The 27,851-nt window shown below is 32.4% G+C and overlaps 2 protein-coding genes across 3 annotated transcripts; one reads left to right on the top strand and one right to left on the bottom strand.

The window, feature by feature from the left end:
• Positions 1–27,776, bottom strand: LOC149897761 (coactosin-like protein). 2 transcript variants are annotated; one of them, XM_090116400.1, is made up of 5 exons: positions 27,452–27,776; positions 6,406–6,488; positions 5,125–5,235; positions 4,434–4,563; positions 1–698 (listed from the first exon to the last, which is right to left on the bottom strand). In XM_090116400.1, the coding sequence occupies exons 1-5, from the start codon at positions 27,503–27,505 to the stop codon at positions 582–584; spliced, it is 495 nt and encodes a 164-aa protein (XP_089972526.1). In that variant the 5' UTR covers positions 27,506–27,776; the 3' UTR covers positions 1–581. The 2 variants fall into 2 exon arrangements, with proteins under 2 accessions (XP_089972526.1, XP_089972525.1); XM_090116399.1 differs by lacking the exon at positions 27,452–27,776 and adding an exon at positions 10,720–11,052.
• Orc5 (origin recognition complex subunit 5) lies at positions 870–2,364 on the top strand. The gene has a single exon (XM_090116197.1). The coding sequence runs from the start codon at positions 943–945 to the stop codon at positions 2,329–2,331; it is 1,389 nt and encodes a 462-aa protein (XP_089972323.1). The 5' UTR covers positions 870–942; the 3' UTR covers positions 2,332–2,364.
• Positions 27,777–27,851: the final 75 nt, after the last annotated feature.

Below are 27,851 nucleotides of genomic sequence, written 5' to 3'. Positions count from 1 at the left end.
TTCATTTAGTTACTTTTATTTACCAGTCAGTATTAAAATTGGATATGCAATCCATGCGTATAATATAAAAGCGATCATTCCTGAGTCTTGTACACAATACGATCTAAAATTTTGACTTGGTCATTTAAATACAAAAGATAAATGCACTTATGCCTTACACATGGCAACATTATAAGTTTTTGGCAATTTCATACACGCGGTAAATTGCACGTTTTGTTAAAAACTAAAATCTTTATTTTAAAATCGATCAATAAATATAAATAAAAAATAATCATCCAATTTTAAGAAAATAATCTAGTCTTCGACATGATAAAAATAAATTGATGTTACAGTTTTAAACTATGAATCGTAGAAATATAAACATTTTTAATTAAAATTTTGTGTCACCTAGTCTAAGTCTAGATTTAAATTAGTAGAAAATATTGTAAAAAGTCTACGAGCAATTTTTTAGTTTTTAAATAATACCACAACCTTAATTTACGCAAGGTCGTTTCTAACAATACTGTAAAGTACAAAAAGTGTGTATATTATTCAAATAAAATTCAGTCATGCGATTGTGGTAATGTCTAGGCGGATTCAGTTCATAAATCCCTGATTCCGGTGCCGTAATTTGCGCCTCCAGCCCTGTTCAAAGCGTCCTTAAATTGATCAATATCAATTTCAGATTGACTCTCCAACTGTAATTCCACAGCAAAGTTCTGAAATGAGAAAAATACAATTATAATGAAAAATTCAAATAAATAATTAAATAGTATAATTATTATTATTGTTGTAGAAGAGCCGCACTTTAAAATTCTATTATCTATGCTGGGCATGTGACAGTCTGTCTCACACTTTGGCGGGAAGTACAATGTCAAATTAAACTGACATCTGTCTACCGTGTGTTTATTTATTGCTCGCGTGTTTGTGTTCGAGTGAGTTTTTATCGCAAAAAATCATAAAATGCAAGATATATTCAATAAAGTGCCATGCAGAGAAAGTCAGATAAATGGTTTGATTGATCTACTTGGTGATAGCGATGAACCGTTGCCGCCTTCTATATTTATAAGTGGAAGTATGGCTACTGGTAAAACTTTATGCGTAAACAAAGTATTAGAGTATTTAAATTACAAACATGTATTAATTGATTGTATAGAATGCTACACCTCTAAAATAATGTTCGAGGAAATAATAAACGAACTTCAAGAAACTGATGCCGGTACAAAATGCGACTCATTGTCAGATCTCATAAATAACTTAAATAATTTATACCCAAAAATAAAATATGAGCAAGTTATATTGGTATTCGATAGAGCAGAGAGATTAAGGAACATGGACCACAGCATAATGTGTACATTTCTTAGATTAAAAGAATTGTGCAAGTTAAATGTATGCACAATATTTGTCACACAGCTGATATACGATAATTTCTATTTCAAAATGGGTGTACGAGATCCGATAAAACTTTATTTCCCGAATTATAACAAAGAAGAATTGTTCAAAATTATTTTCTTGCATCATAAGTCGTTTGTGCGACACTTGAAGAGTAACTATGAAATAGACAGTGTTATTGAAGAAGAACTTGAGAAGCCAGAATTGTTTGCAAACTTTCTTAACGCATTCTTGAGCGTGTTCTACCGACCGTGTCGTGATTTGATCGAACTGCAGCACATGGCGAGAGTGAATTTCGTTAAATACTGCGAACCAATTATAAAAAATGAAATCAGTGCAAGCGACTTGTCCAAGCTCTGGCGTCACATCGCTCCAATACTTAAAACAAGCCTCGAATTGTTATATTTGAGAATAAGCACACAAAAACTGGCTATCCCTTCCCCAGGGAAAGAGAACAACAATTGCATGGATATAAACAACTACCAATTTGAGAATACATTAAAAGAAGAACTCATGTCGACAAAGACATTTGCACAAAGTTTTGAGCTACCATACTATGCTAAATACCTCCTGATTGCAGCATATCTGGCCAGCTATAACCCTCCAAAGGAAGACAAGCGCTTGTTCATGAAAAATCATGGAAAACAGAGAAAGAGATTACAACAAGTGAGGGCTAAAGCAAAAATTACTGAAAAACTAAATACACAGCTTGGGCCCAAAGTATTCACCCTAGATAGGCTTTTGGCAATATTCTATGCAATACTTGAAGAAAAAATTGGTCTAACTAGTAACTTATTAGCGCAGATTGCTACTCTCGTTGAGTTAAAACTTATTGCTGGCAATAAGGAAATAGATTTAGATTCCTCAAAGTATAAATGCATTGTTGGCTACGACTTTATATCTGCCGTTGCTCAAACTGTTGGCTTTAATGTTAGAAAATATTTGTACGACTTTATTTAATGGTTTTGTACTGATAATAAAATAGTACAATCATTTAGTTGTTTTATTATGTCTGATGGATAGTTTCACACATTTTAATTAGATTTATATTAGTATAGTTTAGATTTATATTGAACACACAAATTAAAAAATTCTTTGGTGTTAGATAGCCCATTTATTGAGGAAGGCTATTAGCGTTATGATATATAGCATATATATCATAACGCTAAGACCAACAGGAGCGGAGCAATGCGGGCGAAACCGCGGAGCACAGCTAGTTATTTGATTTTTAATACTTAAAACACAGATAGTACCTATATTCCTATACTTTATAGTTAAAAATACGTATTTTGATTCCTTTTTCCTGCTATTGATGGAAATTTTCAATACAGGTACAGATTGTTTTCAGATTAAATAAAACTGATTAATAGTGGCCTGATAGATAATGTTTATTGCAGAAAAGTGCTTTTAAAGGATTAAGATAATATTTACTCATATTGATAAACCTTTTCATGAAATAATATTTTATCATTTATAGTGCTATGTACATACTGAGAATTTTTATAATCATTTCCGTTTTTCCTATGTATGATATAAGATTAAATTCAATTGGTATCCATTTTTAACTTCAAAAAAGTAGGAGATAATTAATTCGTCGCGGAAGAATTCTAACAAATACCCGCGGCCCCATCATTAAAGCGGCTCGACGGAACACAGTGGGGTTTTAGTCGGTAAGAATCCGACATAACCCACGGCTCCTTCCCCGGGGGCCGTGGGTATCTTTGGAAGATTTCCCCACTATAAAAAAAAAAAAAAAAAAAAAAAGGAGATAATTAATTCGGCCGGTATATTTTTTTATGTATGTACACCGGTTACGCCGAGGTTTCTGCACCGATTTACGTGATTGTTATTTTTTTAAATCATGCTGATTCATACTGCAGACAAATTGTATGAATTTACAAACGCCGAAGATACTGGGCATTATACAAAAAATAATAAACTAAAACTTAATATCTTATTGGTAATTGTATAGCAAGTCTGTAGGTAGGTACAGAAATTTTGTAATATGTACATAATAATATTTCCTGAAGCAGCGCATGGCTGTAACTAATTTAATAATGTGACTCATTGGAGTTGTTAATTTTAATGATGTAAGTATGTAGGTAAATAAATAATACTTAAGTTATAAGTTTTCTTTCTTGGCATGAACCACCCCAATACCTAAATTAAATAAAGAGGTTGAAATGATAGTTCTTCAAAATTAAAAAAAGACAATATTATGAGTAAGTTAGGTAGGTACTACCACAGACTAATAATAATATACTACGTATACAAGTACTACATACTAATTATATTAAAAGTAAATAGATGTAGCTAATATCTTATTAAATCTCCGGGAGTGGTACGTCTAAATGTGGCTAAATAGCAACATTTTACTTTTACAGATATTGTTAATTATACCGTGATTGCGAACGAGACGCTTTTATTATTATAATCTATATTCTATACAGTTTGTCAAATTATATTAAGTGGTTCAGGCTCTCCGCTCTAAACATAATATATACATAAATAGCTGCTATAAAGTTATAACACTATTTGGCTTCCCGGTAATCGGATAGAAATCCATGTAATACCACATTATTAAATAGTTGTCTACGTAAGTGATACGTCAAATGTTTATAGACCATAGATAAATAAATAAAATACTTATTGAATTCCCGTGTCCCCTAGTGGGGTATGGGGCAAATGCACTATACAATTTCCCAACGTTAAAAAAAAAAGTTGCACTAAGTATACAAATATCTGTTTCACTGCCCGATTTTCTTTAGGGACAAATAGATGATGAGCCTCTGTGTCTTAAGAGACCGAATTTTTATTTCTTCGGCTCCACTGGGAATCAAAACCTGGATCCCTCGGTTTTACGCTCATGCGTCAGCCACTATACCAAGGAGGCGGAAAAAAAGACGGGTTGCACTCCGGGAGTGCCGGCAGAAGTGAAAACTTGATTATTAACTATTATTATTTATTGATATCCATCCGTCTTACGCTTTACGTGTCCTGACGCGAGTTTAAGATTTTATACCCAACGCCGCTAAAGAAGTTTTCACTTCAAAAATACTTACAGATATAATATCTTTGATGATCGCTTTATCTGTGGACATCTTGGCGCGGTTGATGACGGACACGTTTGGTCCCACCCACGTCATGAACATGAACTTTTTGCGTTTCGACATCTCGTCTCCCATTTGCAGCCTGCGGAATAAAATTATGTGAAAGAAATGTGTATATTTATTCTACAATATTTTTTATAAAGTCGAATACAGTTAGAATTATTCTACTAACAATAATTCAAAAGCAGCGAGTTGCTCTTTTAAAACATAGCATATACGTAGTTACTTCATTTTTATCCAAAGAATATAATATTATAGTCTACGCTTTTGCTTGATTAAAGTACATTTAAATGAAATATACAACCTAAAATACTTTTAGATGTATTGCAAGTACATAGTAAAATAAGCTTCTAGCTGTACCCGTACACCATAAGTTTGGAGGTGATAGATAGTACAAAAAAAAGACGGGTTGCACTGGGGGAGTGCCGGCAGAAGTGAAAACTTGATTATTAACGTTGAGCATGTTTGATATTTTGGAATGGTATCCGTCTTACGCTTTTTCGATCAGGTCACGTGTCCTGACGCGAGTTTAAGATTTTATACCCATTACAGAAAAAGTGCTCAACGCCGCTAAAGAAGTTTTCACTTCAATAAAACTAAACAATAATTAGGCTAAATTTATAAAAATGTAGAAATGCCATACCGCAGATACCCAAAAGCCCGCTCGTCATCAGAGAACTGAGTCCTAAACTCCGTGAAGTCGCTCCCTCGCGCTGAGCAGACTATCCTGGCGCCTTCGAATTTGAAAACCGCCCTGCAAATAAATATTTCAATTATTTATGAACAAACATTTATTAAGGGTTGATTTTATTTTTGAAATAGATTGAGTATCCAAAGAAAATAATTATGCTCCCAGTATTTTTAATTCTGAGGAACTTTAAATTTGTGCGATCTATTTTTGAGTAACCTTCTTTTTCAAGCATACAAAGTTTTCTTTTATTGTAAGATATAATCGGAATATTCTAAAATGCATCCGAAACTATCTGGTCAAAAAATAGATAAGCATTTTTTATATCTCTTTGGACTTTAACGCTACCAAGCTTTGGGAGTGATCCCCCAAGTCGTTTAAAATCAATCTTTTATTCCATCTTGTACTTGCCAAGTTTAAACCAATAGTACTTGGATTAGGAGCCGGGAATGCGCTAAACGTTCATTCGCTCATTAATTTTCATTCAATGCTGTGTTTATATTGTAATTGACATCCAATACTTGAGTGAGTTAACTCTTGTTACTGCGTCGACCGTTTATTGGAAAACTAGCTTTCCGCCCGCGGCTTCGCCCGCGTTTTCAGAGAAAAACCCGTTCCCGTAGGATTTCCGGGATAAAACCTATCCTATGTCCTTTCTCGGGTATCAAAATATCTCTATACCAAATTTCATGCAAATTGGTTCAGTAGTTAAGGCGTGATTGAGTAACAGACAGACAGACAGAGTTACTTTCGCATTTATAATATTAGTATGGATGCTCGGTTTATCAGATAGTTTTATAAAAAATTAAGATGTTTGTACATTGCATCTATGGAAACTGATCTATACTTACTAATATTATAAACCTGAAGAGTTTGTTTGTTTGTTGGAACGCGCTAATCTCAGGAACTACTGGTCCGATTTGAAAAATTCTTTCGGTGCTAGATCGAGCAAGGCTACCTATCATTACGCTAAAACCAACAGGAGCGGAGCCACGCGGGTGAGACCGCGAAGCGCAGCTTGTAATATTATAAAACTAAAGTTGACCGTATTCAAAAAATCTTTCACAGTTGGATATTATGTAACCCTTATTAATTGTCAAGACCATGGCACTATGCAGGTGTCCTGCCTTCCGTGTACTATGCAGTATGCTCAATGGAACTTATAGATTTTCATACGCTGATTTCTCCTCTAAATAGGGTCGAGACATTAGAATTTAGGTAAACCGTAAATCTTACCATTCGGTGGGAGAAGCATCGGATCTGACGTCTTCATATGCTGAACGTATCGTGTCTCTGTCTATACCGGTGGTCATGGCTACCTGCAAAAAAAGAAACAATAAATTAATAACCGTTTAATGTTCAAGTTCAAACATAGTTTTTAAATGAATTACATATAGAGCTAAAAAAGAATTTATCGGCCGTAAATTGTCTATTGCTCTGATGATTTGATTTCCTTGTCTATGGTTAAAAACTATAATAATTTGACGCCGCGCCGCGGCCGGCCAGAGGGACAGGAATACGAATGCTATTAAATTATTAATGCAACTTTTTAACAATATTTGCTGGAATCATGATTTTATTATATCTGTGCCCTGTGGTTAAATACATGTGTTACTGTATGTATAGACAGAAGTTTATATGTAGAAAATCGTCAACTTGGACTATATAGAGTGTAACGGGTACAAATATTATTTAATTAAAGCCCATTCTAATGCACTTCTCAAATCTCAAAGCACCACTGAATTCTGAAAGTGTTATGTTCATAAACAACAACGTGAAACATGGTTCTGATCGATTATGCTCCATTTACCAATCAGAAGCGGCTGTCATGTTCTAGAGTGGTGAAATCTGAAGATGCTCCAGTGTATAATGAATACGAATAGCTTCAGTCAATTATCCGATCTCACTTATCGACTAAACGCCGTTTTGTTGGCGCCAACTTTATTATTAAATGCATTGTAAATGCTTTTTTTTAATCATTATCAACGTTTTGATTATATTTTCGCTTGTTCATGCTCACCGAACAAACCGCTCATGTCGGTTTGGAATTTTGTAGGCTTCTTTATTAAAATTCGACTGAATTAGTTCTGAGATTAGGACGTGAGAACATACGTAAAGTGAGTTATAATTCGAATGGATTACAATTTTTTTGATAAATAATTATGATTGTCTATTTGTTCATAAGAAAAGTTTTAATTATTACGACTTTACTTTTTCCTGGATAAATTTTAGCGAAACAAACAGCCTGGAAATGTTTCTAAAATGTAAAAGTCCTAAATACCCATATGAAGGTTAAGTATTTTTGCCTCTAGGCATTATACATGATTTTATAAATTCACCATGTAACACAGATGAAGCGTGGTGAACCCCATGTATAATCCATACACTCCATATATAGAATGGTAGAAACAAGAATAGTTGCGGATACATGCCGACACGTACTTTCGTAAATATACCATTTATGGCTTCAAATCATACAGTTTACGTCGAATTCTATTACATATATTAATAACAATAGTCATTGCATTATTAAACAAAACGTACTAGGAATAATAATTATTATACAATAATTAGGTTATTAAATATAAGTAGGTTATGGGTATTGTAAAATAATAGTGATCTTTCTAAGACTTTTCGTTTATTTACCGATTATTCTAATATTTTAAATTGCGTGTCAAAATAACTGCGTAAGTGACATATCACACTAGCGGATTGCGAGCGGTTTCAAAGCGGAGCGGGTGCGCAACGAATACGTTGCGGTTGCGCAGCGAATTCGTTGCGGACGCGTGGCAGATGCGCAACGTTTACGTCGCAGTCATGTACACTCATTAACAAAATGGAATCCGTGCTGGTTGTTACTTATAACTTGTGATAGTATAATAATTATGAGATCATTATTTTTTACGAGTTTCATAACATGTTAATGTTTAGGGTATTGTTTTATCTATTAAATCTTGGTCGAAATGCAATCAGATAACTTAATTGCTCATTAAGAAAGTTCATTAGTGAAATAAATGTTAAAGCTCCTTAACTAAAACAGGGCTATCTTATTATTAGATAAATAGCAGTGAATAGAAAATTTTATCAAGCAACCAGCAACTCACTATCACTTTGCTCATAATTAGGTTCACAAAATCTCTTTATAACATACGTTGCTATGGGAGAGATTATACTGGTCAGTCGTTACATACTTTTGGAATGTATGGTACATTCTAAAAGTCCTAGTAATTCAATTTTATAGCACCTTTTTTTAACAACTCCAGTTGTTATTACATCTTTAGTTAACTGTTAAGTAAGTGCATTTCCACAGTACGGTTAAAAAATTGAGTGCTACAGAAACGATGGAAATATTGAATGGAAGTTAGGCAAGGCGGAAGGGCTGGCTTTTGTGCGAGAGTATACAAAATGACGCGTCCGCAACGAATTCGCTGCGCAACCGCGGCGTGTTCGTTGCGCGCCCGCAACGTATTCGTTGCGCACCCGCTCCGCTTTGAAACCGCTCGCAATCCGCTAGTGTGATATGGCACTTAAAAACAACCGACTTCAAACTTGCACTTGCAACATTTACAATTACAGACAAAAATGCTCATAAAATAAAAACTACTGGGCCTATCCAAATAAAAATTTTATGGGACCAATTCGACACCATCCCGCATCGAAAAAAAAGAATCACGTAAATCAGTTCAGAAACCTCGGAGTAATCGGTGTACATACATAAAAAAAAAACATACCGGCCGAATTGATAACCTCCTCCTATTTTGAAGTCGGTTAAAAACGCTGTTATATTAAAATTAAATACAAACATTAAATATTTATTAGTTAGTAGTTAAGTAGATTTATTTTTATCCACGCCTTTCTCTGAAGCTATTAATTGGCTTGTCACCACTATCTTTTAATTGGCTCTCATTAACACTAAAACTGTACTTGAAAGAATGTGACTTTCACTAAAGATAGCTGATAATAACAGGAGTAACTGATTCTACTTCATTTGAAAAAACAATTGAGGATTGTTAAAAAAATTACGCGGATGAAGTTGCGGGCATCAACTAGTAGGTCTACACTATACTACCTACCTCCAGATTACAGAAATATATATATATATATAAAATTTGCATAGAAATTTCATTAATATTTGCACCAGATTAGTGATTAGGTACACGATAAACATAATATATGTAATACAAAAACTTTAAAAATAGAGTTCACATTTTGAAGACATTCTCTCATAAATATAATGAAAACAAATGATTTAGGTACGCAGCCTGTTTTAAATCTTTTCAACGCGTAACTCGCGAAGTACAAATAAGAAAGTATAATATAGTACCTTTGTATATTTATAAGCTATAATTATTGTAATAATTAACAAGACATCATTACGGCGCGCGCAGTGAGAGGTGTTCCGAACATAATACATATAGGGTTGCGAATCATTACGTGAATAATCGGCACATTTTTACATCATAGATGTGAACGTCTGCTAACACTTTCACGCCTTAACCGCTGAACCTTATTTTAATGAATTTTGAGAGGACCTAGTATTTCGCGAAAAAGGACTATGTAAAGCCTAGAAATATATAGTTTCTCTTAGTGCAAGGAAAAAATATTTTCTCAATAATGCATAAGTTGCAGTTTCCTATCCCAGTGCCTGTAGATGCACAAGATTAAACATGTAGGTATTACTAACAAGTATTTTGCGTTACATTGTGTTTTAAAATTCTATCATAACTTGCCAATAAAATAAATTTAACTATAACATTCTTTCCTACTATTTAATGAACGTAAATTTGACTCCATCGTATATTCTCCAGAAGTATGTAGGTATTATAAATGCCAAGGAAAGGATGTATGAATGGATAAACATAATATTATGTTACTCTCAAAAAACATATTGTAATTAATAAAATTGAGCACAGATAGGTATAGATTATAATCTTGATTATTACACAGGCTTCTAATCCTAGTACCACGTGTACTTTAAATATAATTATGAAAACCGTATAAATGTACCAAGTTAATACTCATCAATATGTATAAAACATGACGTATCCATAAAATTTGTTTATGATCTAATCCTCTAATTCCCCAACGCGGTGCGGCGGCCAATGTAAAAATAATTTTTACGATGGCAACACGCATACACCGTGTCGTGGGTAATTTTTCCAAGTAAAAGCATTACGTCATAAGTCTATTTAGTGAAATGCTACAAACGAGATTAGATATAATGTTTTATTTTATATTTCGTGCTAATTAACTAAAATACTCATATATTACTAATAGCACAGATAATGTAAGACTATAATATGTTACGTAGTCTTCAATTTGCTGCTAGTATACCTTTGTATAAAATATAGGTAATTTGGTTTTGAAATTAACTGATTTCGTATATTCATCAAACTCTATCAACTGAAACCAACTTTACTTAATCCCACTATAGGTAAAGAAAAGCTGGTCAGCATCCAGAACACATTTTCTAATACAATAGATACCTTTTCTACAAATATTATAAGTACATAGTTTTAATATCCGATATTGAAGTCAACTTGCCTTTACCTTGGAGGAGCAAGAAAAACCGGAATGGCACGACTCAATATCCTGGACATCTTCGCTCTTAACAGACACGTCTTCCTTTCCTTCCTTCACGATAGCATATAGTTCATCTACCCTGCTTTTTAGAGCCTTTACATCATTCTTCATCTTCCGTCTATCTGTTACAGCATCTTCTAATCCTACCAGCTTCTCAGAACATTGGGATAATATCCGCCTCAACTCATCAACATTACGAGAAAGAACATCGAACTTATTTATTATACTGTTCTGGTTATGTGTCAGTTTGTCTATATGATCCTGCAGGTTCCTGTAGCTGCCCTCCATGGGATCGGTCATAGTTTGAGTTTACTATTTTCTATTATTGCATTATTTATATAAATTGGAATAAATCGAAACTGCCGTGTCGATGTGACACGGACATTGTCATGTGGTTTCGTTTTTCATGTTTGGTTGTTTTTAGATTACCTCTTTGGTTATTTTATAAAAGTCGGAATTTTTTCTTAGACCCTTTTATTTCTTTTCTAATTAAAGCAAATACAATATTTTCGTTATCCTCTACATTGCAGAGCGTACATGGAGGCAAACTTGAAATAATAATAGAACTTCAATAATAGCCTTGACATTGGTCGAAAATAGACCAATTCAAAGGGCATAGAACCACTTCTTTATGCTTCCTAATATTTATTGTATATTTTTATTGAAGATCTTTTCTTCCAGTTTTATTCAAATTTAAAATTCAATTTAGTTGATACCAAAATTTTCAGTTTCAATTCATTAGCGCCTGAGCCCTAATGACCATGATTCAAATGAATTTGTTTTTAATAAAAGTGAAGACAATTACGCATCGTGTTTTGCCCATTTATATTCTGCTACAGATAAATCGTGACGTCATCTCTGTCCCTAATACAAGGCACAAACAAACAGGAAACTCGGAGTATTAACCCGAATTAAATATGACTAAACACGCTTATATTCTTGTTCATATACGCTTCATTTGAAAAGGAAACGACTGGTTGTGATTCCTTGTTATTTATCTAGATTGCTAGGAATTTTTGGGCGGGAATCCTGGTCTGGTCATTTCTTTATTTATTCCTTTTAAGGCAAATTTATTAAACTAGACTTTTAGAAGATTCTTTGGACCGTCATATTTTAGGGAAATTAGGAATCATCGTCTCGGAAAGTCAAGTTACTATTTACTACAAAAAACTCTGAAGTCGTCTATTCAAATCATATAAGTTTTGTATATTTTCTCCCTATAAAATAAAAATAAGTCCAAAAACTGTCCTTATATTTTCTATATGTACATAACAGCTTTCTTAACTTATGTATTTGAAAAAGGTTTTAAATTTAGCGATTTGTTTGAGTATAAAATAGTAGAGGCGACACCTAGCTTTTAGCACCGTTGGTTACATTATATTAATCTAGATTCTAGGTATTGTATTACACTATCTATTAAATTAATTCTTATCTATTGCACATTTGACAGGGTTTCAACGGTGTATTTTAATGATAGAGCGGACTTCAGAATCTATGACTATCAATTTTTTGTTCGCAAATAATTAAAAGCATTGTGTGCAGTGTGTGTACCTAATTGTTTGGTCTTTTTATTAGTATTGACATACCTACCTTCATACAAATTATGTAATACTAGCAATGCCCTGCGGTTTCACCCGCATCTAGATAGAAAATAGAAAATCTTTATTGAAAAAGTTTCAAAATAATACAGTTAAAAAAATAATTTGGGGGAAATTAAAGCCTGTGTTAGTTAAAACTGTGTTACAGGCTTTAGAATCCCCAGATAGCGATATCGTTACAGTGAAAAGTCTACTATGGGCCGGACTATAGGTTTAATTTTTAATCACATGAAGATCACCTTTACCCCGTCCCGCATTACGGCCTTTTTTTTGTTTTAGTGGGGAAATCTTTTATAGATACGGCCTCCGGGGGAGGGGCCGTGGGTTATGTCGGATTCCTACCGACCAAAACCCCACTGTGTTCCGTCAAGACGCATATTGGTAGAACTCGAACAGTATACGGTCTACTATTTTCTGTAGATTGACACTTTTAAAAATTCGTTATATCTTTTGAATGGAATATCCAATTCTTTTCATTTAAAAAGTATTTTGCTGGTATTGAAACAGTCTATAATAAAACATCATTTATTGGGCTAAGGATTAATATATGTGTATGGATAACATGGTTTGATTACTGTCGGCACTTCTATTTACTTTGAAAACGTAAAAAAGTTGTTGTAGTAACATAACTACTGAAGATGGACATATGGTATCGCGGACTTTCTTGTATATATTGATCCATTCTATAATACCGTAGAACATTTTTTTCATTCTTCAATAGATTCCGCAGCGCACGCGATGAAAGAAGTTTTATTGAGGATTTTTTTACACCTTGGGTTACATTATTGCATTTTTGGTAAGGATCTCTAATTTTTTTGAAAATGCAATATAGCCTATGTTGCTCAGCAATGATGCAGCTTTCTAATGGTGAAAGAATTTTTGAAATCGGTCCGGTAGTTTTTGTGTGAAAACCATACATACATACATACATACATACTTACAAACTTTTCCTCTTTATAATATTAGTATAGATATAATATTTACGTAGAAAATGGTAGAAGATTTCGCCTAATAATATATTTATCGAATATCGGCCAGATTGATCTTAAAAAATTGACATTTTAAGACATTTTTTTTTAACTACGTTCTACAAATGAAAAATTTTATATACCATAATATATTAAGTGAATTCGGGTTTTATTTACATTGTTTATGAAATTCTTACATGAAAAATTTACATAATAATAACGGTTTTCATTGCCTGTAATAAAAATACGATAATTATATTATTGTCTAGTGAAAACTTTCTCTCAGTAAAACCACAATGTAAAACCCCTTTTTTATAATGTATTCACGTCTTTATTTCAATTTAATTAGACTCAGTGGCAGTTCTAAGGAAGTACTTGAAGCGTAAAATTAATATTTTTCAACTGAATACACTTTCGCTGAAGTGAAAATGTTACATCATCCGAAAGCATCTTAATTATGTAATTTTCTGTAGCTTACTTCGAGACATTACCTGTAATAGCTAAGTAAATTATCAAATTATGAAACAGTAATTATTTATTATTTTAGGTAAGTAATAATTTTACGGATTCGAGGGATCTTAAACTCGTAAATAAGTAGGTACATATAAGAACTTAGTTAATGCATTTTACTAAAGCCATACATTGTTAGTGATTTTATCTTGCCTCTCAATGAATTAATAATTTGAAATAAAATTACTACCGCAAAGTATTTTAAAAAGACAACATTAAATCAATAAAATGATGCATCTAAACAAGTTATTAAACATCAATAAAATTATAACAATTGAATAGTATATGTACATTAGATTAGTCACAACATATCAACAATTTATCAGACTATATAAACACCTATTGTTATCCTTTGAAAATCGTTAGTTTATGTCAATTATTGTTGTTCAAACAATTATTACAATGCTAAATGTTATTTATACAATGCTGATTAGTTCTGTGGTATTTTAGATCGTAATTAATTGGAGAATAAATACTTAAAAAACTTGATATAGGTGAACAATTAACATAAATTATAGGTATTCCTATGAATTACCGTAGACTAAAGACATATTACTTGCTCTGTGCTAAAGACTTCCAAACGATGTAGGTACATACAAAGTTATCTATATACAAAGTGATTATATTATATAGTCTATCTATTACAAAAAACCGCATCAAAATCCGTTGCGTAGTTTTAAAGATTTAAGCATACAAAGGGACATAGGGACAGAGAAAGTGACTTTGTTTTATACTATGTAGTGATTTATATCTAGGTACAGAGCATTTATGTTCTTAAGAAAACGTTAATATATTAAAGAAAATTGCATATTATAATAATTAACTTGGATATAAAAAAATACGTTTGTATACTTACTATAAACTTTTTTCATTGAATTTGGCCGAAATTTTATAAACACTTTGATTTAGATAATGTAGATTACATTGTTTACATTATCATAAATTTTGAATATGATAGAGAGAACAGGATAACGCATGTTATTTATAATAATATGTATTTACTATTTAATGGGTAATTAATATCATGTAAAGAAAACATGAATAAATACGTAATACCTATTTTACTTTGTTTATTGTAGTGATTGTAGTATGTGAAATTTTTTACCGACAAAACTAGTAAGAACAATATTGAGCTTTCGCCCAACGTAAAATCAACGCTGACGCAGCTGGGGGCAAAAATTAACAAAAAATGGATGCCAGAATAACTTAGTTGTAGCCATTTATTTGAATCCTGAACTTAATCTCAGCTATTTAAGTTCCCGCCACCCGCCATATTGAAGGATTGAAGGTCAACAGACGTAGAGTGAGAATGAACCATAGAGGAGGCACTAAAATGACAAGTAATGCGTGAGAGAAATACACATATGACTATAAAGCTAAGAGCAAGCGAGACAGAAACATTGTTTTTTGTTTCTCTCATGTTATGCGATTTCTTTTGTTGGGGACAAAGGCAGTTTGTCCCAAACAAGCGGCTACAGTCCATTGTTTTGCTAGTTTTCTGTTTTTTCTCGCTGTTATGTGACTTCAAAGTTTAATAAACATTGACAGTGATCTGTTTTAATCCGACTTTAAGTGAAAATATGGTGCGTTGTAGTGTGATTGGTTGTAAAAATCGGCCGGAACGAAGATTACCAAATATTACCTTTCACACGTAAGTAAACTTATTTGAAGTATATTGTTTTATAGAACTGGATATAGTTGATACATTTTCATTAACTCTAATGTGAAATTATCTGCAAATATATAATATTTTCATCGAAATAGACGTAAACATTTTTTTGTGTTATCCGACTAAATTACGAAGTGTTCTTGTTGTTCAGGACGCCATTTGTTTTTACGTAGTTTCAAATTTATGGTATAATCATGTGATTAACATGAGGGATACCAGTACAGGGTAAAATTTTCCCCAAAATCGTGAAATGTTTTTTTTAATATTAAATGTTAATGTTTGTGTAAAGTTTATTACACGGTTCGGTTTTCCGGTTCAGTTTTCCTCATTTGCATTGGTTTAAGTATTTTTTTTTCAATGTCGGTTTTTTTGTATATTCCAGGTTACGATGCACATCATAACGCTGAAGACTGCGAAGCTGGCCCTTCCACACGAGCTGCAGCTGCCACTGAAGGCAGCGAGGACGCTGCCCCGTCAGGAGAGGCCGTGTTGGAGTAAAATCCGGAAGGCCACCCCCCGCGCCTTCCTCACCGCGGTGCGGCGCACATTATCGCGGAACCTCTACCCATTTATTTCTACCGTCATTTTGCTGTTCAAGTGTTCATTTTCAAATAAATGTATTTCGTTTAATTTGCTTTTAATTTGAACTATTCCCAGTACTTTTTTATTATAAATAGGCACTAAAATGACAAGTAATGCGTGAGAGAAATACACTTATGACTATAAAGCTAAGTTTTTGATGTGAATATCAATTGAATACATTACAATATTTGCGTTCATGAGTAAAGGGGTTATAAGTTAAAAATAAAAATATTTTTTTTTTATATAATGTAATAAAAAATTTTTGTCTTTCGTAATTATTCCCGTATCTGTTTTATAACATATTATTCTGTCTTCTGATTCAAATTCAATTTGAATTTGAATCAGAAGAAATAGCAATTAAAACCGCATATTCTGAAACTAGCAACTACTTGCAAGGGAATCACAACCTACAAGGTACTCCCCACGTCCAATAGCACAGACAAACAAAAAATTGCTACAAGCAACATTTAAAGATACAACAGTCAACATAATAAAACAATTACCTAAGTTTGTTCGAAGCCCTCGGTGCGCGAGTCCGACTCGCACTTGACCTTTTTTGTCCTAATTTTACTGTATTTTCTATTATTATTTACCATTGATTGAAATGATATCTAAACTTTAGCCTTGTTTTTTTATAAAAAATATATGAACTGGGATATTTCGATATTTGTGGTTAATTGCGAGAAGTGTAAAAGCAAAAGTTGTAATAAATATTTTAAATACCTACAACTTTACCATTAAACTTTATTCCACAGTTATAGTTTTTTTTAATCCCGATCTCAGATCGATCGTAAATAACTTTTCCTCTAATTTTTGTTACCTATATTCTCTTCCGTTTGAAATTGATTTCATTGTTCTATAATATTACGTTTATGTTTCAAAAGTTAATAAAAAATCATGTTGAACAATATTACTTTGTTAATTTCAAAAGTTAATATTATATTGCCCGACTATATATTTTATACCCGTGCGAAGCCGGAGCGGGCCGCTATGTTTTTATATACAACGTTCACAGTTTTTCTGTAGTGTATTTACTATTTAGTATCAGCATTGCACCCGTGCGAAGCCGGGGCGGGTCGCTAGTTAAGTTAATAAATAACAAAATCTTTTCAAATCTGTCTTTTTCTTCATAAACCTATCTTACAAAAAAATACCCAAACATTTATAGACATTTTGCCAGTTTTTCGGATAAAAAGTTTTTGTAATAGTTGGCAACATTGACGTAGGGATTCGCCATCTCGTTCGGGTATACGCCGATGTCGTCTCTATAGTTCATTCTCACTCTACGTCAACAGACGAGAAATTAAAAATAAATGTGACGCGCGCGAGTTGAACGAACGGGTATTTAGAGAATTTAGTTTTCACGTGGTGAAAGGATCGTGCGAACTCATCCTTAGTTTACAAAATTAAAAAGTGAGAACGCTGAATAAACAATGCTCTACACTGGTTTCAATGGAACGAATTGTCTATGGATTCATTTTAATTTAGAATGTCATTAACAGAATTTTCGGTGTTGTCATTTTTTTAAAGAGAAGAATGAAATGGACATTTGCAGTTTCATTTCTTTATACTTTTAACACGAACCGTAATTCGCCAATAATTTTTAAATTACTACTTTTTAAACGGGTATTTTAGGTATTAAAAACATGGCCATGGGTGAAATAAAAAAGAGTTAACAAATTACAGATTAACTAGAAACATAAGCACAGACTAATTAAATTAAAAACCAATAGCGCGGTCTATAAATCATTGCCTTATCGAGATATAATGTCAGTGTATAGCAATATAGATCTTAATAGATCTACATTGTTTCCAGCACCAAATAAAGAAGTGGATGAAATAGTGGCTAGTAAGAGATAACGCGTTTCGCAAACTTAAACTCAATTTTAAATCATCAATAATTATTAATACGAAATGCAAAAAAAAATATATATTTGTAAATGCATGGCTGTGCTTTTTCGTATAAAAATTACTAAACCCATTTTGTCTACTAAAAATAAGTTAACATTAAAATATATATACCTACTAATAGCCCAGATAATCTTTTAGCTTATGAATCCTAATTATTATTTTTATGTACACCTTATTTTCTTCGAATAGATACTTGTATATGTAACAAAAATAACTCTGATGAAATGAATTTAAAATTTTCATGATTTATTCGTGATTCAAAATAAAGTATTTTGTTAATTGCAGAGATTTCAGGGAAAAAAAATTAAAATTGCGATGCAATCCGACCACTCGTATTGTAATGTTGACAAAAACTATTTAAAATATGCACCCCTTTAAATAGCACTCTTAAAAATTAAGTTCTTGTACGGAGTGGATAATTGGAGTTATTATACGGGACATTTGTGAGGTTATATTTTCACAAAATGGCTTATTAGATGAGGGATATGGTTGACTAGGTGTATTACACTTATTGGCGTAAAAAAATTGTAAAATGTACGAAAAAAATAATATTTGCAAATGTTGTACTACACTTGAAGTTTGCGTATTCGTGCGAATGTGCGAACCAATTGATTGTGTCCTAAGGTATGTTGTCGTTGATAACAAACGCCATATCGTCAAACTTTTGATTCTTCGACAAGTGGGTTTCCTCACGATGTTTTCCTTCACCGTTCGAGCAGTGGTGATGTTGTAACATCACCATTTTTCAATTTATTTCCTGCGCGCTCGCCTGCCCCCCTAGACAAGTGGCTTTCTATTAGCGTAAAGTTCAAAATAGTTTGGAAAATCCAAAAGTGCACGCCTCATAATTTTTTTTAATAATTATTTATTAATTATTATTTTTGTTTATTTAATAACAATTAAACCACATCGAATCAGACCCTGAAAAATGAAAGGGTTCTATTCCTGAGCATACTCAAGCGTAAGAGAAAAAAAAAAGACTCGATTAGTAAAGTATTTCGGTCGCTATCGTGTTAACAAGAAAATCCTCCGCACATACAGACACACGGACGTCCAAGACAGAACTTTTTTAAACTGTTTTTTAACTAGTTTAAATAACAAAAATGACATCAAAAATATCATGAATGTTAAAAATAGTGTTTTTTCTTAATATGTGTGTGTATATGTATTATCTTACAAGTGCAATGTATGATACATAAAGACATTTTAAGTTTGAAAAATCAGATGTTTTGCGCGAAGTGACAGTAGTACCCACCTCAACGCTTCGCTTATGAGGCGTGCAAAAGAATAGATTATGAATGTATGAGATTGACGTTTGATTACGACGACGACGACGATTGATTACGTCAATCTCATACATTCATAATCTATTCTATTGAACGTTACGCTAATAGAAAGCCACTTGTCTAGGGGGGCTGGTCTCGAACCCCGGACTTATACATTCGAAGTCCGAGGTCTCACCACTCAGCCACTACATTACATGCATGTAATATACATGTAAAATTTATTTTATATCTAGAAAGGTAGGGTTTAATTAGGTTAAAAGGAAAAGTGTTATAAAATGCATGAATCATGGGAATTCCATAAAAATTGTTGACTATTTGTTAATACTCCTGATTATCTTTAAATTGGCATTATAGAGATTGAATCATGCTTATTTATTTTTATCTTATCGATCGAAATGTTGGTAAAATAAAATATTACGTGCGATTTCTAATGTATTGTGAAACTATAACTAATATAATTTATGAACGAACGAATTTGAAAATATATTTTATTTTCAAATTCGATTTTTATAATAACAGTAAAGTGTACCTACCAATCATGTACCAATATATTTATAGGTTCGTAAAAGAGTAATGTACTAAACTAATATGTCATTTCTACAAGAAATGAGACTCCATTATCCAATTAAAAAAATACCCAAATATTTAACAATAACCAGAGATCCAAATTTGGAATATAAAAGCATTCTTGTATAGAAGGAAGTGCTTTCACGTGTGGATATAACAAGGAAATCTTTGTTCGATGAGACGACCCAGATTTTATGGGAACAGGGATTTTTAAGTGCTCTCTTTTTTAGATATTTTGATGGAACCGGAAAGTTTCTTTTAAATAGTTCTAGAGCTACTTAGTAATATTTTTTTTTTACAATTTTTTGTATTTTCGTTAAGTCAGATTATTTCGTAAACTATTTGTTATCCTATCCCTAAAACAAGGGCATCCTGACAGAACAAGGGTTGCAGAAATGGTAATAATATTACATACTAGCGGTCCGCCCCGGCTTCGCCCGTGGTACATATTTATGTTTTCTCTACATAAAAACCAACCTCGTACTTCAAGGAATATAATAAAAAAAGAATTATCGAAATCGGTTCAGCCGTTCTCGAGTTATGCGCTTACCAACACATTTTGCGATTCATTTTTATATATAAGAGAAGATTATGTACAGTAATTATACGTTACTAAGGTAACGACAGATTAAAAAATGTCGAACATGAATATTTGAACGTTGATTTGAATAAATAACAACTCTTCAGTTCTCGTCTTCAAATGAATAATATGCGCCCCCGAGTACATCGACCTTATTACTCACAAATCAATGGCCTAAGATAATTCATAAGTGTGTTAGTTAATTATTCAAGTTTTAATATAATCTGTCACTTCAAATTATTCTATTGATATAAGGCGACGCTTCATTGTTTCTTTTTTACTGCGTTAAGGCGTAGGTAATTACAGTTACTTAGGATAATTGTTATTTTTGAAATAGGAAATAGATATCATATCATATCATATAATACGTCATACGTCATACGTAGAAATTGAAGTCTTGGTACCTATATGAAAAAATTACCATCCTTAATTCTGTGTTTCTTTCCGAATACGTAAACGTACCTATTAATAAACTCAAACATTTATTAATGAACTTTCTGGCATATTTGCCTAATATGGCAATGAAAATAACTAAAAACTTGTTCCAAGTGAAACTGCGATCATTTTAAAAAAAGCTATAGGTACGTTGGTATATAAATTCAACGCCGCGCAGGTACCTAACTTTTAAAAATTTCATTTAAGAATATAATGCAAAGATGTACCAACACCTAAGCTGCATTGTTTCAAGCAAGGTTTCAAGGAATTAAGTCCCCCTGACGTCAAATGACACGAGGGTCCTTCAGTGAAGAACCCGCGTCAAAGCTAAATGTCAAATTTGACAAACATCTTTTATCTGTGAAGGACTCGTCTGTATGCACGTATGCACTAAAGGATTATTATAAATGAGGACCCAGGATCTAGGAAGAGTACGAACCTAAGAACTAAATAAACAATAAATGAAAATTTAGCCAAAAAATTACGTACCTATTATACTTACCCATATAATTATATTATTAAATAATCAATGATTCATATTTTACCATATTATATGACTTTGCAACATAAATCAATATCAAAATCCGATATCAATCATTATCGATAATGAAATAAGCGAAGGAAATAAAATACATACCTGTGTAGTTCTATAGATAAAGATCTATATATATATTTTTACAAAATTATTAATAACCATTAAAAGGACATCAGTAATGTTTTCCCACAAAACACGCGAACAATAAAAACTGTGAGAACAAGGCTTTCCTTTGCTTTACGTTTTCATTCATAATTTTTATACCACCATTGAAATACTAGCATACATTTCGGAAACAAAACGAAAAAATCAGCTGAATCGCAAAAGCGCGGGAAATACACAGACTATAAAAAATCCATTGTCATAATTCTTGGAATGGAACGTTTAAAAAGTATCTTCGTTCAAAAATGGCCGCAGGATCGGAACATTTCTCGATTTGTCCATTGTATACAAATTATACGTAATACAGACTATACTAAAAAAAAAACAAATGATTGCATAGATTTTATGAAAAATGGATGTGAAATGCTGGCTGGTTAAGTTACGATTAATTTTAATTTCTAGAGTAATATACATTTTTAATTTTGCTACAGCAATAATAATATAATGCAACAGCATTTAATTTATTCGAGTACTGTTATGCTTTACTGTGCTTTCTTTAGTGATAATATTATAAGCTTAATATGTAGTTCCGACAAAAAATTATAAAAAATTTATACTGTTTTTTTCTTTGGCTTACTACTTCCGGAACTAACACTGTATAGAGTCTTATTTTTGTAACAGAAAATTCTCAGCGGAACTTCTTTTTTTATTTCACAAAAGAACTACCAAGTTAACACGTCATAAGAAAGTATTAGATATTCATACAAGGGGACAGTGAATAGCAGTGACTTGCAAAAGTAAATAAAGTGCTTCCGTCTGACTCAAGCCATAAGGAGTAAAAATATATACTGGCCACAATCCAGATGTTTTCGAGGTCGACTTTTTGTTTCGTTTTATGCGAAAATAATTGAGATTTCATATGAATTCGGCGGTATCCTTAACAAAAAAGATTTTTACTTTTTTTGATAATTTGCAAGTCTGTTTCAAGTTCTACATACACATTATGTTGATCAATTCGTGTTGCAATTTTTTGTAAACATGATAACAGCTTTAAAACATGTTTTTTATACAATATAATATATAAATTTACTTATTTAAACTTATTAGTAATTGCCATTGTAAATTTATTAAGGCCAACTGTTACGTGATGCAAATATAAAAATCTGTATTGATTTTGATGTATGTTGCTCTGACATGCAAAAATTAATGAACCTAATTAGCTGCAACTAGAATACCCATAGATTACGACCTAGGATAATATTATAAAAATGCATTTATCAATCCAGATACCACACAAAGCCGCAGGCTCTACATAGCCCTTAGCAACAAAATTAAAAAAAATGTCCCTTTCAAAAGAAGCGGCCTTCATTATCCCAAATAGGAACTTTTAATAAAGTCTTATTGTCCAATACCTACTTCACAAAAACCAGTATATCTTGACCCGCTTCCAGATCCCAATACGGTCATTTGGAAGGTCACGCTTACGTAACAGCGGTATATAACTCAAGATTGCAATTTATAATCGCTTTAATTTTATAAATTAAGTGGCACTTGATATAAAAGTATTCACGAATTATATTTAAAAGTTAATAAATATTTTGATTTGTAAGTTTTTGAACGAATGAATGGATGTCATAAATCCTTTGGGATATAGGCCAAAGTTTTAACGAATTACAAAATATCCTCATGATGAGTTTTTTGATGTTATTGTGTCAATAGGTATTTAGGAAATAAACTACATTTCTATTTATATTTTCGTTAACAAAACAGTACAGCTTCACTACATATCACTACATAGTATAAAACAAAGTCGCTTTCCCTGTCCCTATGTCCCTATGTCCCTATGTCCCTTTGTACGCTTAAATCTTTGAAACTACGCAACGGATTTTGATGCGGTTTTTTTTAATAGATAGAGTGATTCAAGAGGAAGGTTTATATGTATAATAAGATCCATTAAGTAGTGGAGAAGTACTGTTATTTTTGAGGTTTCTAATGTGATGTCGTAAAAAATTACATTTATTCCGCTTACATTGCAAACGCAGGCTGAACCCTACGAGTTTTATCAAAATAATGTACTAAGTATTATACACATTGAAAAGGTCTACAGAAAAGTCCGCGATGGTATATGTCTATCTCTTATGGATAACCCACAATAACTTTTTTTTGTCATATACTTTTTACGACAAATAATGGCTAATTTTCGAAGCGATTTTAACCAATACAGCATTAATCCTTAACCAATTAAATACCATGGATACATTGTTCATTTAATATAGATCTATATGGCCCTTTACACCGTATGATTTAAGTGAATATTTTCGAAGATATTACAGATTTTGCCCCAGCCACACGACTCGACGAGTGGTATGGGAAGTGACGAGGGAAGTAGGCAGGGACGTAGTGTGGCCACGTTACTCGTCATGCCACTCGTCGTGCTCATCGTCCTGCCCACTGCTGTCGGCTTTTGCGCGCGAGTCAAAGGACCGGCAATACGAGTGCGAATTAGGGATGGGCGTCATGGAATCAACGGACTAGTTAAATTAACCGTCTATATGTACACTCAACGATTCGACTAGTCCATCGCTCACCAATGCACTAGTTGAATTCAACGGCTAAACAGTCTTATTGATAAGAATAAATTCTTTTCTTTGAAGTTTTTTAAAAAAAATATTTTTGGTTTACAAGACCAATGTTTTGAATTTAAACTATAAAAACAAACGATAATAAGTTTTTTAGTAATACTTTTTTTAGGGAGTATAATTTTTGTAAGAAAGCATAAATATTTATTAATTGTTTTATTGAGATTAGAATTTATTGTTTTAAGAATTTATTTAATAATAGTTATTTATTTTACACATGGACTAATCGAAGATTTTAACTAGTTGAATGACTAGTTGATGAACGACATTTAACTATCTAGTCTCGTTGATGAAAAATACGTCGACGACCCATCCCTAGTGAAGAGCGTCGCGATTAATCGCGCGAGTAGAGCAGTGTGTGGCCAGACGGCAATATCGAGGCGAGCGGCAGCGCGATGAGCAGGACGAGGAGCAGCACGAGTAGCAGGACGAGTAGCATAGTGTGGCTGGGGTATAAAAATTGCAGGACGTAGCGTTTGCGGCCGCCCGGCTATACAGTATTTTATACCCGTGCGATGCCGGAGGCCGGAGCGGGCCGCTATATTTTTATACCTATACAACGTTCACAATTTTTCTGTAGTGTATTTAGTATCAGCATTGCACCCGTGCGAAGCCGGGGCGGGTCGCTAGTTTAACAAAAAATAGTAAGAACTAAGTTGTTGAACTTCTATGTATGGACTATATGATACCTACTATCTATGTATTACTTTATAAATAATATATGTACATACTGTATATTGAAAGAATAAAGATTTATGTTTATTTTAATAGTTATTTAAAGGTTTATCACGCCTAGTGTAAATTATAAATCAACAAATATTAAATAATAATTAAGTATTAAATTAATTATGATATGATACCACAGACTAATAATAATATACTACGTATAGATGATACTAAATACATTAACATTTAAACAGGAATAATCGAAGTTAGTCAGGTAGTTTTTATAATAAATGGAGGTGATCTTTGAATAGGCACAAAAAATGTAACATACGGCACGGTCATTGACCCCCGAATCATTTGAATCTTCATCTCTATGACCGTGTGAGGTTACTGATTTTTAAATGTCTATTTGATTATCCTATTTCTTACTAATAATGTTGTATGTTTAAAAAGAAACGAATTTATAACATACCTACATCTAGGTTATTAGACTCTTAAAAAGTTTCTTATTTGTAGTGTATTTTTATTAAAATAACGTGAATTTATACATATTTTTTTTAAATGCTAGTTAAATATTTTGCAAAAAACGTTGAAAATCTATTCATGAATACATCTAGTACTTCCATTTTCATGCATTTATGCACGTCTATTGCTGTTTCTTAAATTGACTTCATTTATGAGTAAATTTTAATTATATAGATGTACTTGTATAGATTCAGACGAAGCCAAAGAAGGCTCTAGTTTAAAGAAAGTAACGGTCATGTGTGATCTCGATCGCCTATTGTTTTCCCGCGCAATAATCTCAACGTCAGCTACCTAACTGTTTAATTTGAATACTCGAATAGTTCCCAAGCTTTCGTTTTAAATTTAATATCGTTAATTCAGTAGCTATTTACTCTACAGATTAAAGCAAAACTTTAATTAACTGCCAAGTCTGAAAATTTTTATTTTTTTTTTATTCTTTGACGAAAAAGAACGCTATGTTGAATTTGTGTAATCTGCCATTTTTGTGTATACAGTGTTCTTTTTGTGTCTGTAAATCTGTCTATGTGTATCGAAAGAACTAAAGAATTTGGGGTTTTTTCTTGGACCGTCCAGAGCAGTCCAGACGACATGCAGTTTAATTGGTGTCAGGAATAAGGATAGCCTAAATAATTCCTGATACTGATAGCAAGATAATCTGGTTACCGGGTTACGACTAGGTAGGGACTAAGGAATACATAGTTAATGATACTATGATTGTGTCATTCTACTACATAACTATACTCGGGCGGTAACAACTACTAATCGATAACTTTACAATGCTGCCAGAACGCGGTTGCAATATTACTGCTATTTTGCAGAAACAATATACATTATGTGTTGCATGGTAGATATAGTTGCACATTTTTATTAACGCACATTATTATTTATTCATTAAGTTATTTGTTACCATAATTTTCTGTTAGGTAGGTACATAATGTTATGTCGAAATAATGTAGAGACTTTTCATACTAGAGCAGGAGAGTAAGATGGCGGGATAAGGCTAGTTTTTAAATATTTATTTTATTACAGTTATGTTTTAATAAAACTTACCAAAAACTCGAACTCACAGAGCTTTTCTTCTTCCTTCTACATAATGATATTCCTCCTTCGTTCTTTATTGAAATGAAATTACTTTTTTATAAAATATATACCTACATACTACGAATTTAATGTTTCTTTCCATCTTTTTTGTACATGGAATGTTTTTTTTTTTTATTGTGAATAGCGCAATTGTGTTGCCTGTATATAATATTCGTTTTTTTTTAGAATAAGTATCTATAAAATGATTTACAAACGCAATATATAAATTAAAAAAGTGTAATTTCAAGCCGAGAGCCGGATGTGTTTATAAAACACAGCAATAAAATTGTGCGTTTCATTTAGTTAAATATTTTACGACTGCACGGCTCTGCAAGTATGTAAGAGTGGTTACTTTTTATTAGTTTTCTCCTATTATATTATGTTCTTCTAGAAAACGGTGAATTTATGTCCCACTTGCTAATAAATCGTAATATATTATAATAAATTTAATACAAAATACATAAAACTCTACTAACTCTACTCTTCATCTCTAAATGTATTTATTTTTATTATGAGCACCTAGCTAAGTCAAATTTTTAAATTTAACAATTTTAAAAATGTACATAAGCATTATAATAATGACATAACTAGATAGGACATTTCTCAATTAAAATGAATTATTTATCTCATGTAACACAACATCTTCATTTCAAAACAGCGCATCCATGCATTTTACAACCTTTTACAGACGGATATCACATTAGCCTGGTATTGGGAGGCGTGCCATTGAATATACCTACCGAAATGCACCCAGACAGACGTATAGAACACCACTTCACCCCCTTTACGTCTCAATAGCTACTAGGCGGGCATGTATGACTAAGCTTAAACGCATTTTACAAATTAACATACGTGTTTTACGTGATTTATCGAATATTTTAGACTAGGTATGTTCATTAAAAAATAAAGTCAATAAAATAGTAAAATTATGTTTTAAAAAATAAATTAATGATGCAGACACACGCTACAATATTTCTTTTTTCTTAATTTTTTTAATTAATACCAATTCAGCCAGGTACAAACAAATTTAAAAAAATATAACTTACTTTTTTAGGTCCGTTTTGGACGATGGTCTCGTATTCCAATCCTTCCACTGACATTTTTTAATTTTTTAAAACACCAAGGAGTTATCACTGTTTTAAGGCGCACGTAGCAATTGTATCGATTTGATTGTTAGCGTAAAAAATATTTTACGACTGCGTCGCGTCAACGTTAGAACACTAAACGATTTGTTAAATCACTGTATCCATTAATTTCGATTCGTCGAATTGAACGCCAAATGACCGCGCCACCGATAGGCACGAATGCAACAACCGATGTGACGCCCACACACTACACAGACTCCCTTCTCCAGTGAATGACTACACACTACACACGGCAAGTGCATGCATAAAATTCTACGAGCGGGCAAACCTGTTACCAGAAACAATCTTATCGAAATGATAA

The sequence above is a fragment of the Colias eurytheme genome, chromosome 25, assembly GCF_061535395.1.
Source record: "Colias eurytheme isolate Ceu_HAF_F1 chromosome 25, ilColEury1 Martin Lab GWU primary, whole genome shotgun sequence".
NCBI lineage: Eukaryota > Metazoa > Arthropoda > Insecta > Lepidoptera > Pieridae > Colias > Colias eurytheme.
Note: the sequence above shows the minus strand (reverse complement) of the source record. Positions and strands in the feature narration are given on the sequence as shown.

Bases quoted from the DNA above. Each gene is read 5' to 3' on its own strand.
- LOC149897761 (XM_090116399.1), bottom strand. From the start codon at position 11,052: ATGACCGATCCCATGGAGGGCAGCTACAGGAACCTGCAGGATCATATA. The intron at 6,489-10,719 runs GTAAAGGCAAGT...CTTTTTTTGCAG, and splicing joins GTTTTTCTTGCTCCTCCAAG to GTAGCCATGACCACCGGTAT. The intron at 4,564-5,124 runs GTATGGCATTTC...TTTATTCCGCAG, and splicing joins CGGGCTTTTGGGTATCTGCG to GCTGCAAATGGGAGACGAGA.
- Orc5 (XM_090116197.1), top strand. From the start codon at position 943: ATGCAAGATATATTCAATAAAGTGCCATGCAGAGAAAGTCAGATAAAT.